Below are 14,427 nucleotides of genomic sequence, written 5' to 3' on the forward strand. Positions count from 1 at the left end.
CTGCAGTCAATAAACCTGCTTCCTGAAAATTCCTTGGGTGTCCAACCTCTTTGGTCCTACCTCATAAGCATAATATAGGAAAGAAGACAGACCTCAAAAAATCACCTAACATTGCAACGCAAGGAACTAGATATACAAGAAAATCCAACCCTCATTTTTTTTAATTGGTTCTTTTTAGTTATACATGGCAGTAAAATTAATTTTGATATATGTATGCAAGAATGGAATATGTCTTATTCTAGTTAGGATCCCGGTCTTGCGGATGTACAGGATGGTGGGATTCACTGTGGTGTGTTCATATACATATGTAGGAAAATTATGTCATATTCATTCCACTGGCTTTACTTTTCCCATTCCTCTCCCTTCCCTTCATTTTCCTTTGTCTAATTTACTGAATTTCTATTCTTCCCCTCCTTCCCCTTTATTGTGGATTAGCATCAATATGTCAGGAAAAACATTTGACCTTTGGCTTTTTGGGACTGGCTTATTTCACTTAGTATGATAGTCTCCAGATCTATCCATTTACTAGCAAATGCCATAAAGTCATTCTTCTTAACGGCTGAGTATCACTCCTTTGTGTACATATTGCACATATTCTTTATCTATTCATCTGTTGAAGAGCACCTAGGTTGGCTCCATAGCTATTGTGAATTGTGCTGCTATAAACACTGATGTAGCTGTGTCACTGTAGTGTGCTGATTTAAAATCCTTTGGCTATACAGAAAGGAGTGTGATAGCTGGGTCAAATGTAGTTTCATTCCTATCAAATCCCACATTATCAGAAGGAATGAAATAATAAGAATCAATTATGGAAATAAATGAAATAGAGACTAGAAAAATAATAAAAGGTCAATAAAACAAAGAGACTGGCAAACCTTTAGCTAGAATAAGAAAAGCAGATAAGATTCAAATAATAAAATCAGAGATGATCCCATTGGCTCAGTAGGCTGAGACAGGAAGATCGTGAGTTCAAAGCTAGCCTCAGGAAAAGCAAGGCGCTACACAACTGAGTGGGACTGTGCCTCTAACTAAAATATAAAAAATAGGGTGAGGGATGTGGCTCAGTGGTCCAGTACCCCGAGTTCAATCCCTGGCACTCCCACCCCCTGACGAAAAAAAAAATCAGGGATGAAAGAGAGACATTACATTGGATACCACAGAAAAATAAAAGTATCATTAGAAACTGTGATAACGAAGAAATGAATAAATTCCTGGACACATAAAACCTACCAAGATTTAATGATGAAGAAATTACTGCCAGAACCTGCCAAATTCTATCAAACATAGAAAGAAGAACTAATATCGATTCTTCTCAAACTGTTCCAAAGATTGGAAGAGGAGAAAATATTTCCAAACTTATTCTATAAGGGTGGCATCACTCTGATACCCAAACTAGATAAAGACACCACAAACAAGTAAACTACAGATCAACATCCCTGATGAGCATAGATATAAAAATCCTCAAAAAAAAAATTCTACAAACTAAACTTAACAGCACATTTAGAAGATTCTTTACCATGATCAATTGGGATTCATCCTAGTCATGCAAGGATGGATCAATCTATGCAAACCAATAAATGTGATACTTCACTTTAACAGAATGAAGGACATTTAATTCATCTTTACTTCTATTGGAACAGAAAAAGCATTTGACACAATTCAACATCCTTTCATTAAAAAAAAAACTCAACAGTTTCTTTGCAAATGATATAATCTTATAATACAGAAAACCCTAAAAACTCCATCAAAAAACTTTTGGGGCCAATAAATGGGGGTCAGTGAAGTTGCAGGATGCAAAATCAACACACTAAGTACACTAACAGTGAACTATCTGAAAAAAGTCAAGAAAACAATCTAAAATTTACAATAGCCAAAAAAATACTTAGGAATAAATTTAAGCAACGAGGTAAAAGGTTTCTATGCTGAAAATTGTAAAACATCGATAAAAGAAATTGAATAAGAACAGATAAATAGAAAGATATCTTAAGTTCATGGTCTGGAAAAATACACATTTTAGAATGGCCTTACTACCCAAAGCAATCTACAGATTCAAGGCAATCACTATCAAAATACCAATGGCATTCTATAGAAATTGCAAAAGCAATCCTAAAACTATATGGCACTATAAAAAAACCTCAAATAGACAAAGCGATCTCAAGCAAGCAAACAAACAACAACAACGATAAAAAACAACGTCGGAGGCACCTGATTTCAAAATATACAAACATATGAAAATTTTATAACATGCTCCTGAATAATTGATGGACAGTGAAGAAATTAAAAGGAAAAGTTTAAAAATTCTTTAGACAAATGAAAAAGGCATCCAAACAGACACAGACCACTGGAATGGAATAGAGAGCCCAGAAATAAATTCAAGCACTTGTGGACAGCTGATTTTTTACGTAGATGCCAAGATCATATAATAGGGATAAAACGGTGGCCTAAATAAATGGGTTTGGGAAAAATGGTGTCCATATGCAGAAGAACGAAAGCAGACCCATATCTCTTACCATATACAAAAACCAACTCAAAATGGATTAATGACCTAAATGAAAGACCTAAAACTATGAAACTACTAGAAGAAAACATAAGGGAAAAGCTCTATGATGTTGATCTGGGCAATTCATTTTTGGACATGATTTCTAAAGCACAGGTAATAAAGGATATATAAGTGCAAAAAGGACAAGTGAGATTACATTAAATGAAGAAGCTTCTGCACAACAAGGAAGAAAATCAACAGTGAAGAGATGACCTATGGAACAGGAGAAAGTATTTGCAAACTATACATAGGAGAAGTGGGTAATTTCCTAAAGTTGTAAGGAACTCAACTCAGTAACAAAAAAGCCACATAATCCTATTTTAAAATGAGCAAAATCTATAAATAGATATTTTTCAAAAGGGAAATGGAAGTGTGTATGAAAAAAATGTTCAACATCATTTAACATCAGGAAAATGCAAATCCAAATCACATTGAGCTATCACTGTTAGAATGTCTATTATCAAGAAGACAAAAGATAAGTGTTGAAAATATAGAGAAAAGGAAACCCTGTACATCATTGATGGGAATAGAAATTTGTACAGCCATAAAAAACTACAGTAAGAGATTTCCTCAAAAATATTAAAAACAGAACTGCTGTAAGTTCCAGAAACCCTACTGGATATATCTCCAAAGGAAATGAAGTCAGTAGGTCAAAGAGATATCTGTACCACTATGTTTATTGCAGTATCATTGACAACAGCCAAGGTATGGAATCAACCTAAGTGTGCATCAACAGATACATGGATCAAGAAAAGTGTGGTATACATGCAACAGATTAGTGTTCAGCCATAAAAGAACAAAATCCTTTCATTTGCAATGACATGGATAAATCCGGAAAACACTCTATTAAATGAAATAAGTCAGAATAGAAAGACTAATACCACATGATCTCACTCATATGTAGAATCTGAAAAAGTTGATCTCATTAAAGTAGAGAGTAGAGTGGTAGTTATCAGAAGCTTAAGTGGTTGTGGAGGGAAGATGGGAGATGTTGGTCAAAGGATATGTAAGTGCAATTAGATTAAAGGGGAAAATGTCCAGAATAGGAAAACATGTGGATACAAAGTAGATGAGATTGTGGATGGGGGATAAGGAGAGAGGATGGTGGATAAGATAAATGGGGAATTATTATTAATAATTATGTTGTTTTTTTTTGGGGGGGGTAATGAAAATGTTCTAACATTGATTGTGGTGATGGTTGCACACTTTGTGAATAAACTAAAAACCACTGTATTGTACACTGGATGGATGAATTGTATGCTATGTGAATTATATCTCAGTAGATTTTTTTAAAAAAAATTTGTCTATTAAAGAGTTTAAAGCCCAAAAGTGCTTTTCTATCCTGAGCCAATTAAAAACTCTTGGAAGTCCATACTCGGGTTTTTTTTTTTTTTAAATAAAGGTCAAGTTCACCAGAACTGCAGCCTGGGAGAGCTGCTGTTGCTTATTAAACTTAACATAGTTGGGATAGGTAACTTGGAATAGTTAGCCAATATCTCTGGACTTCATCAGAGTTTTTCTGATGTATCTGATTTACTAGAAGTGGGTTTATCAGGAGTTGATTCAGAAATTTCCTTCCGTGGATCATTAAACTGTTTCATAGCTTAGTTTGTACAATAGGAAAGAAATGGGTAGTAGTTTTCAAACTGTGCAAAACTTGGTACTGGGTGGGACAGGAGGGTACGGGGAGGAGGATGCAAAGTCCCCTATTCTTGCACCAATGTGAGTAGCTCTGTTTTAAATTGCATCACATATCTTGCTTTATCTGCACACAGAATTCTATGGTTAAAAAAAGTAGAAAAAGTAGGAAAAGCCCTGGGCTTAGTGATATTTTAAATCCTTCCAGGCACCTGCTTCTATTGAAGAAAGGTAGAAGGAGATGTACCCTGCAGACATTTGGCCATAGATGGGCACAGGCCACAACCACATAACACTCAGTGACTCCAGTAGGGACAAGAGGACCTGGACCAAGGTAGAATGTTCCGGAGTATGACACCAAGGTAACTCAACACTTCTTGCTAGGTGTCTGAGGAAGAAATGTCAGCACACGGATTAAGAGGACCCCAGGAAGACTCTGTGCTTGGAACTCCACCCCTCTCTGTGACTGAGGGGCCATGGGAATGCCCGTCCATCTCACCAGATCTCGGTTTCCTCGGCTGAAAACACATGGTTTGGATTTGTCTTCCATTTTCAAATTATGTAATAAAACAGCTCCTGAAACATCCAGGGGAAATAAGAGAGAAGACAAAGGAAGAGGAAGGAGACATCACCGCTGAGCTCTGTTTTGCTAAGGAGGGTGCAGAGGATGGGGAGGTAGAAGTAGAAGGGCATATAATAAACCCCACCTGTTGGATTTCTAAGGTTTGTTTTGGTAACATCGGTGAAGGAAGATGTTAAGGTTTTGCCTGACACAGCCACAGTCTTCCAGGGAGCTCCATGATCTCACTCTCGGAGGTTTGGTGGTGATGCTGATGGTGAGGTGGGAGAGAGGAGGCAAGAAAGAAGGCAGCCAACTGTGAGCAAGGGCAGTTGGAAGGAGAAATGGGAAAACAGTTAAAAAACATCTCCCAACATGGAATAATTATAGGGCTCGGCAAATGGAATCTGACAAACAATGGTTTGGGGAACTTAAAAACAGTAGCATGGGAGTCAGAGTGCACATTTTTTAAAGCACAGGAGTTCATCGGAGACATTTTTGATTGACTGTTCAGTTCATGAGATCATCTGGCATGAAATAAAATATTTCCTTTTCCGTGCAGCGATTGCGTAAGTCAAATATGGCAAAGCGACCTACACGACAGTTTGCAGCCCATGGATCTGATTTCCCACAAGCCTCACCGCACACCCCTCGCAGAGAGCTCCTGTTTCTGGTGGATTTGTTTCACCTCCTTTGCGAAAGCCTTGGAGAGAAGGCAGCAAGCAGGAAAATCAGCTATTTATAGGCATTTTGGACTAAAAGTGTCTGCTCAGCGTGCCGTGGAATACTTCCAAGAGGTGGGAGAACAGGAAATTATCTAAAATCAACTGGAAGGCTGGAGGAGTGTGATGGGGGTATGATGGTGCATGGGAGTCATTTCCAGAAAGCTCAGGTTTCATTTGCAAACAAATGACAGCTACTTTCCCTGACACCGTCTGAGTTATGGAGAAGTCAGCTAAACTTCCACTAGTGAAGGAGAGGAGAAAGAGAGGCATGATTTCTTCAAGGATTGCAAGTAGCTGAGATCCTTGAAGGGACTTGTCAGGGACGGCTTTTCTCCATACCCAGTCCCTGTTGAATGAGTTGCCAGTCAGATGGAAGCCCATGAAACAACAGGGCAAACAGGTGGCCTGCTAAAAATGGATGCAGGTCCTGGGTGACCTAACAGGGGCCTGCTGGGCTCAAAGGATCTCTGTCATCACTCATTTCCACTTTTATAACTAAAAATAGCAAGATCATTTGTTCAACTTTTCTATTAAGAAATAATTTCATCAGGGCTGGGGTTGTGGCTCAGTGGTAGAGCCCTTGCCTGGCATGTGTGAGGCACTGGGTTCGATTCTCAGCACCACATATAAATGAATAAAATAATAAAACTAAAAATAATAATAATAAAAAAACAATTTCATGAAACCTAGCTCATTCGTGTGCATTTCGCTTTGATTGTTTCGGTGGCAGCGGGAAGCAGGTGAGGTAGGAAGTCTGAGGACTGCCAAGAGCCAGATGGCTTATGGAGAAAGTCTGAGCTTCATATGGTTCTGCGGAGAAGGCTGCGTGGGATCTGGCGTCCATGTTCATTTGCTCTTTTCAATTCCTACAAGAACCGTGTACCTGATTGCAGGGAATGGAGAGGATTAGCTAGGGACTTTGGTCAAGGGCCTGCTGTCATCTTCCAACAATGGTGGCAGAGCTTATTCCTATCCAGATGCCGGAAGAGACATACCTCAGAGAACCTGGTTAAACCCGTAAAGGAAGTGGTGAAGGGTGGGTCAGTTCCCCTTCAGACCAACCCCACAGCTGTTGATTAAACCTGACCTGCTGATCTCCCACAGCTGCCTGGAATAAGGCAGTGGGGTTGAAAGACTTATGGTATAGAAACAAAAGCGGGGTTTATCTGAACAAACTAAGGCTCCCAGAGGCCAGGATTGTATCCCATCAGCTAACGCCAAGCCAAATGAAAGCCTGACCTACTGAGGCTGACCTAGTCGAAGATGGATCCTTCATGTCCCTTTTACCTGTAGGCAAACACTTTATGTGTTTAGTTGGTGCAGGGGATGAAGCAGCCTTCCACCTGCACTGTGACTAAGAGCAACTGTCACCCAACCCTGGGAGAGGCTTTCCTTTATCACAGAGTTGGACATGTTGGCCCTCATCCTGCCCTAATGATAATGAGGTCAAACAGATTGTAAAGGAAAAAGTAGTGTGGTCCATGAAACACATGGAGAAGAGGTAAAACATGGGAATAGCTTAGGATTTATAACTCTGAAACATTTCATATGCTATTTTTAATTAATTTCTTAAATTTGAAATTATATATATATATATATTTTAGGTAGAAGCAAATACAGCCATATCACCATGCTTGTTAAGATACCAAAGTGAAAGTTAAGACAGTTACTGAGGGAGTAATAAGTCAGCTCTTAGGCAGATCATCTGAAGCCTGTTTTTAAGACTCTACTGCCCCCTACAGTAAATAAAATGCGAAACGAAGCCTACAGTTGCTTAGAATTGGGTTATTTAAAAGGGTAGTTTGGGGCTGGGAGTGGTGACACAGGCCTGCAATGGAATTCAGAGATTTGGGAGGTTGAGGCAGGAAGATCACAAGTTTGAGGTCGGCCTCAGCCATTTAGCAAGGCCCTAAGCACTTAGTGAGACCCTGTCTCAAAATAAAAAATAAAAAGGGCTGGGGATGTGGCTTAGTGCTTAAGCACCCCTGGGTTCAATCCCCAGTACGAAAACAAAACAAAACAAAACAAAAACAAACAAATTGTGGTTTTTGATTAACCTCTATCAGAATCACCCCAGATCTATGGAATCAGAATCTGTTAGGCTGATGCTAGAAATCCTCACTTTATAGACACTCTCAAGTTTAAGAAAAGTCACCCCTATATATAGGCAGACAAGAGCATAACAATATTGCACACAAGCCTGTGTAGAATCACATACATGGATGTGATGGTAATCATGAGTAACCCTGTTCTTGCTCCCTGAGATGCCACTTCATCGGGTTGCAGGTAGCATTTCCAATTTTAAAGATGGATCTTTTTTTTTTCCTAATCACTTCTTAATTTTGGATGCAAGATCAGCCGGTAGTCCTTGGTGTCTTCTGTGTACTATTTCTCTTAAATTCTCTGGAGTTGTGCCAGTTTAGTATATTTGGTCTACTTGTCTCAATACATACTCTGATACATGTCATAACATATGTGTTCATATTTATATGTCACATAATATATATACATATGCACATATTATATATGTTCCCTTGGAAATACAGTTACAGTCAAGTTCACTTTTGTCCTAGGAAAGTGAGGTGAGGGATGCTGACAGCCAAGAGAGAGGAAGGTGCTGGAGAGAAGGGTGTTCTCTTCAAAACCTAGACCTGGGCTCTAAGTGTACAAACTAAAGATTACATCTCCAAATGTGAGTCTATTCTGCTTCATTTGTCCTCTTTTGGAACATGATTTACTCATAATGAAACCATTAGGATGTAGAAAGGACTAATCGATAACAGAGAAACATCCATTTCTTTCTTTCTAGAAGTTAAAAATGTACCATACTCTTTTTGATTACAGAATTACAAATTGCAGATAATTATCTAGATAACAATTGTCTTCATTTATCATGAGCCTTTAAAGCCACTAACAGGCTTTAAACCTCTCAGATCAATTCTTTTCTCCCTTTGCCTCCTTGTACCCTGATCTCACTGCCTTGAAAGAACATAGTCAGAATGGATGAGCTGGTTTTTGAAGAGCGCCCAAAGGTTTTTGCAGAGTGTGTAAGACACGAGGGGACAGAACAGCCTTGATAGTCAGGCAGTGTGCCTGCAGCGCTGGTCTCTACTGAGATTACTGATCTTGTCAAGGTATTTCCTTACAGCTTACTTTTCTCATTTAAAAATGAGTAGATAGAACTAAATAATTTCAAAGGTTTCTTTGATAAGGTGATTATGAAAGTAAAAATAAATAAGCAGGGAAACACAGTGTTCACGCTGCAGGGAGAAGATTGTAATTGGAAAGGTGTAACAAGATGACCTTCCAATGAGAAGGTTTTGTTATTCTAAAAAAAAAAAAAAAAAGTCATTTTTGAAAAAAATAAAAAAAGCAAAACCCAGTCTTCAAAGCTTCTTGGTATATATTTAATAGCGGTTTTCAAAAGAATGAGGAGCAGAAATCATTTTCTTTCACGGTTATTGAGGGTCTCTTTGTATTTAAGGGACTAAAACCTGCTTTTTCCTCACCCCAGGGAAACAGGACACCCCAGGCTATTCTACACTAATGGTCTGAGATGAAGTTCAATATAATCAATGGAAAAGCGGGGTAATGAATTTTCTACTGGGATCTATGAAAAATCTTTTTGCCCATTTCATAATTATTCCTCTTCCTTGAACTTTATGGAATTTATTAAAGTGGGTCTGATTTCATCAAGTGTATCAATGTGTATTTTAGAAGTATGGCTGCAGGCACACCTATGCACACATAGGGCATATGTGCATAGACCTGTGCACATGCGTACATGTGACCCTCAGCTCCATATTATTATGCGTCATAGATGGTTCTTTGATATCAGGAGCCTGATTATTTTTTTTTAGACTTTCATAGTAACATTTCATTTTCGGTTGTAGGTAATGCATATTTGAAGAGTCCTGAACAAATTGGAAAAACAAGAAGGCCTTTATCTTAACTATCTGAACTGCGGTAGTGGATAGTAGTGGACAGGGCCAACGTAAGTGGAGAGATTAGCATTCCTTTAGCTCTTCATGGTACCCAGTATTGTGCTAGGAGCAGAAAGAGGGAGCACACCTCTTGTTGAGGAATGTTTAAGAGAAAAGGGAAATGGTTCCTTTAATAAACAGGTGTCTATCATACGACAGATTGTGTTATATGGAAACTAGACAATTGATTTTTCCATGTGCAACTGTAAGTATGACATATGAGCACTCTCAAAGGTATTCATCAGAAAGGAAAGGTCTGGTGTGTTGGGGGCTGAGGCATGTCAGTCCCTGAAAAACTGACCTCGTGTCAGGAGCCTGATTTTTGTGGAAAGTTTCCTAATTCTGTGAGGACAATGAGTACAAACAGTTGACACAGAACAGTGACCTAATATACATGAAGGGAAAGACTTTAAACTTCTGTAGAAAACTCAATTTACAAACATAGTTAGAAGTTCCTTCATCTTGGAAATGAAAACAAAAGAGGGCATATTGTTAAACTTCAGTAAATTTAAAAAAACCCAGAAGTTTTAAATGATGGTCTCTCTCTCTCTTTTTTTTTTACAGTTAAGATCAGAGAGTCAGAAGAGGTCTTTCCTTTTTCATGTGTGTGTTCTCTAATTCATAATAGAATTAAGAACAGTAGAAATAAACTGTCAATCAAAAATAACAGGAGGAATTGATGATCTGCCTTTCCTCACACTACATTTGCTCCTTCACTAAACTCTGTCAATTGCATAATAATAATTAAATAATACATAATAATAATTAAATAATAATATGTCATTAACCTTAATTTACAGAGTGGACTCCGTTGGAGAATCAACTAGCATGGAAATCATTCCAACTGGGAATCATTCATTGAAAAAAAAATGAATGCACTTCTCTACTCTGGTTTTAGTCTAAGAATTTAGAAAGACACTTAAATATACATTTACTAAAATGTGTTCCAAATGGCAGCCAGTCACTAGCCCACTGGTGGGGGGCCAGCAAGATGGTCTTGAGAAGCAATAAATGAGCTCCAGAAGTAAAGTCACATATGCATACGTTTTTACCTCAGAGTAAAAGTATGGGTCCCAATTTTCAGATGAGTAATACAAATCATAGTGAAGTCACATAACTTGATGGATTTTATTAATAGTAACCTAGTCTTACCTGAAAAAAACAGATTTTTTTTCCTTCATTAAACTTCCCTGGCCAATGACAGAAAATGTCAATTACCAGGCACTATATTTGAACCATATGAAATTTCAGATTTCAGTTTTTTAGACCTACACAGATGGCATTTCCACATGATTCAACCTGGCATCAATAAAGTGTATGGTCACGGACTCCTGAATGTTATTCTAAGATAAGAAAAGTGATACTGAGTTTAATTAAGTGAAAGCTTTATTCCACCGAACTCTAAATTCACAATAATCCACTCAAAGAGATTATTGTCTTTGATTCAAAAATCAAAATGGTGAAAACCACAATCTAATTGCAAATCTAAGTCAGCTTGGCAATATTACGTGTATTCTTAGCAGTCTCTACAGAAACTGAAACAAGACTCATGTCTTCTACCATTCACAAACCACTGTGTAAAATTTTATAATGCCATGATCTCAAATGGCTAGAGATTATGGAATTAATCCTTCTATTAGAGAATGATGAAGGATTGCCTTGAGTTACTGTCTTTAATTTGCAATTCTCTAAGGAGACTGGAGGAAGGGGAAATAAAGTCCACTGTTACTAAGATACCCAAAGCTAGCTTTTCTTTTTTACTCTTTACTAACTAATATTATATCTTCAATTATTAGATTGAAATTCTGTGAGATAAGTAGGTGTATATTATATTCAGAAGCCTCTGGCTAACTGAATGCTTTCGATACTCCTGAAAATGTCTTTAGAACAATGAAATTACTGATCAAGAATAAGACTGCTTCTTTAACAACTTCCAAGAAGGCTTTCTTATTAAGTTTTTGTCTTTCCTTTATCACTTCTAAGTTTTTCTGGACTCCCAATTACTCAGAATGTTTTCCCAATAGTCTTTTTTCCCCTATTGATTGGATTGGATATGGGCAATAGTATCAATTATGGAGAATCTGAGAGAGAGAGAGAGAAAGAGAGAGAGAGAGAGAGAGAGAGAGAGAGAGAGAGAGAGAGAGAATAAATTAACAGCATTCTGTAGCTGATTTCACATTCAAAGTTAGCACCAGGCAGGAGTAACCTCATCATTCTATCAATGAACAGGCATCTCTACTAAGATCAGTGAAAAAATAGAAGACTGTACAAACCAAATAGAAAATATATTTAAGGAGACTTGGCATTCATTTGCTGGACCATTAAGGCAATTTAAACTAAAAATAAAGAAAATCATCAATTAATATTACTGATGAAATTTTAGACAAAAGCAGCAAGGAAATATTGCAGTAGTCAAAGTCATTAGCAATATGAACACTTTCTTAAATTTCATATAAATTGTTTAACATTAATTAGTATATTTAAAATTATTCTAAGACAGTAGAAAGAGAAGCTTAGTCAGAGAATAGAAACTCTTACTGGGCAAAGATGGAAATAATCTTGGAACAGATTTGGAAAATAATTGTACCTGCATAAAAAAAGAAAAACCTTAGGTACATGCTTGCTATGAATACTTCTGAAGTAATCTTTTTGGGAAATTTTTTAAATAACAACAACAGAAAAAAAATGAAAAAAACAGAACACTAAACCTCACAAAACCAATCACCCAGAAATTTTTGCAAAGGAACAGTAAATATTCAGGATTCTTGTGCAGGCAAACAACCGATCACATTTCAATCATTAGCCACATAATGTCCTCTAACAGCACATAATACTCTGGATCATGTCAATTAATAATTTTATGAAGCCTCTGTGGAGACACAGATTTGTAGGTATCTGATGTCTCCACCTGTTTTCCTACCATCTGTACAGACATTAGTTTGCTAGCTCTTTCAGTCTTACTAGCCATTATTTAGAGAAGAAAGAAAATAACAATAACAAAAACTATAGCCCACCTCTGCAAAAAAATCCCCCACCCAAACCAACAACATATACTTATCAAATAGAAAGTAATAAAAGAGTTATACCCAAACCTGGTCAGTCCTTCCATTTCTTGAAACTTGCACACAAACTGAAGAAACCCACTCAGCCTTAAAAAGGTCGATCATTTTGCTCTCTTAAAATTTCATCTCTGAGAGTACTGTCTTTCTCGGTTTGTCTTGCTCTCTCTCGCTCCCTCTCTGTGTGTGTCTCTCTCCCTACTTCTACCGGGAGGAGAGCGTTTGGCTTCCCTGTTCCTGTGTCTGCTGCTGGATGAATGCAAAATACACGATTTGAAGGGATTTTTTTTTTCTTTTAGGTTAACAGTTGGAAATCTAAAATCTTGCTTTTTTGAATGGCTTTATATGCCAGTCACTCAAGACACAACATTTCTATAAAGAGGCATAAACAGAACCAAGAATTCTGCTTTTTAAAAGCAAAAGCAAAACAACAACACCCACCCCCCACCTATTTTATTTACTTAGCTATTAGCACTTACCCTGAGATGTGCCATAAATGCTTTATTCCAAATGTATAAAAGCCAGCCACATCTCAACTGAGAATTAAACAGTTTTAATGTCTTCAAATCCATGTTCCTGCTCCAAACCCTAATACAGACAGTCACTGGCAGCCGTACAATAGTTCTAAACAGCAGACATCTGATTCTTGACATTTAAAAATAACAATATTGGGGGAAAAAAAGAGTCTTTTTTTTTAAATTAACCACAAACAGCTTGTGAGTGAGCACATATCACCAATAGACTGTATTGATTGGAACATGCAATGATTCCAAGCTATAGTATATGATTTCTAAGTCTATGTCAGGCACAGGCTAAATTCCTGTTAAAGACCTCTCATTTCCTCAGGAATCATAGCAATATCCTATGTGAAGTTAATTTTAAGTTGTAATCCTACAAAGACAGACTCAGAAACTTGCTAGTATTTAGATTCTATTATTGATGCCTATTAATTTAACCTTTGTTCAGTCTTGAATCAAATCAGGGATGTAATCAGTCATTCCATTGCTAGCCTAACTTCATATCCATGCCCTTTTAATGGCATGCATACATCCAAGGTCAGAGGCACACACACATTTGCTACAGAATAAAACAAGTAATAAAATTAAAATGCATTTATTTCTATTTCTGAAGCATATTATGGAATTGGACTGATTTGGGATCAACTGTTAGCTCTCCTATTCACTTTGTTTTCATGGATTTGAAGACATTAATATTAAATTAATTCTATGTACTTCAATTCTGTCTATAAACCAAAGTAAATAGTAATACTTTATAAAGTTGTTTTGAGCATTAAATGAGATATAGATGGTTTCGGGCACATGATATATATATATATATATATATATATATATATATGAAATGCACGCTTCCTCTCTCTGCTTTGTATCTGGAAGGATTTGGCATGATCACTGCAAAAAAATCTGAACTTGAAAGGGCAGAAGAATCAGTTCTGGCCCACCAGGTTGCGGTGAACTAACAGTATGCCCTTAGTAAATTAACCTAATTACTAAATCTCAGGATCTTTAACTGTAAAATACCTCTAGAGTTTTAAAGAGCAAATTAGATAACATTTGCAAATCATCCACTTTTAGTAGGCATTTATGAAGTGAACGTCCCAGTCCTTCCAACTCTCGAAAATTTCTCTAATTAGTACTCTGGCATATGTAACTTATGAATTTAAAAATGTGGACTGAGATGGCAGCCTTCTAGAACAAGTGCCTCATTTTCTAGCAGGGGAAAGAGATCCAGAGACCCAAAAGGATGGCTCTATCCCGTCTTAGTAGTAGTAGTGGCCAATAGAGAACAGAATTCGTAGACAATGGCATGCCCACTAATCAAACCTTGTAAGTTGATGTTAAACAAAACTGTACACACAGCTTCAGATTTGTTGGAAATTAAGGCACTATTCCTGAAAAAACAAACA

The 14,427-nt window shown here is 37.2% G+C and overlaps 1 protein-coding gene across 14 annotated transcripts in view; it reads right to left on the reverse strand.

Moving 5' to 3' along the window:
* The window catches only part of Dlgap1 (DLG associated protein 1), a 362,352-nt gene that overhangs the window by 342,723 nt on the left and 5,202 nt on the right, over positions 1-14,427 (reverse strand). For 5 of the 14 annotated variants that reach the window (XM_027942943.3, XM_071602438.1, XM_027942936.3 and 2 more), the window contains exon 1: positions 12,983-13,075. The exons of 2 other annotated variants lie outside the window; for them this stretch is intronic. In XM_027942943.3, the coding sequence (XP_027798744.2) occupies positions 12,983-13,075 (93 nt within the window). Of the gene's footprint in view, positions 1-12,530; positions 12,612-12,982; positions 13,076-14,427 lie in introns of those variants that run through there. 7 more of the 14 variants (XM_027942940.3, XM_027942937.3, XM_071602437.1 and 4 more) reach the window with 2 other exon arrangements.

The sequence above is a fragment of the Marmota flaviventris genome, chromosome 16 (assembly GCF_047511675.1).
Source record: "Marmota flaviventris isolate mMarFla1 chromosome 16, mMarFla1.hap1, whole genome shotgun sequence".
In the NCBI taxonomy this organism is placed as follows: domain Eukaryota; kingdom Metazoa; phylum Chordata; class Mammalia; order Rodentia; family Sciuridae; genus Marmota; species Marmota flaviventris.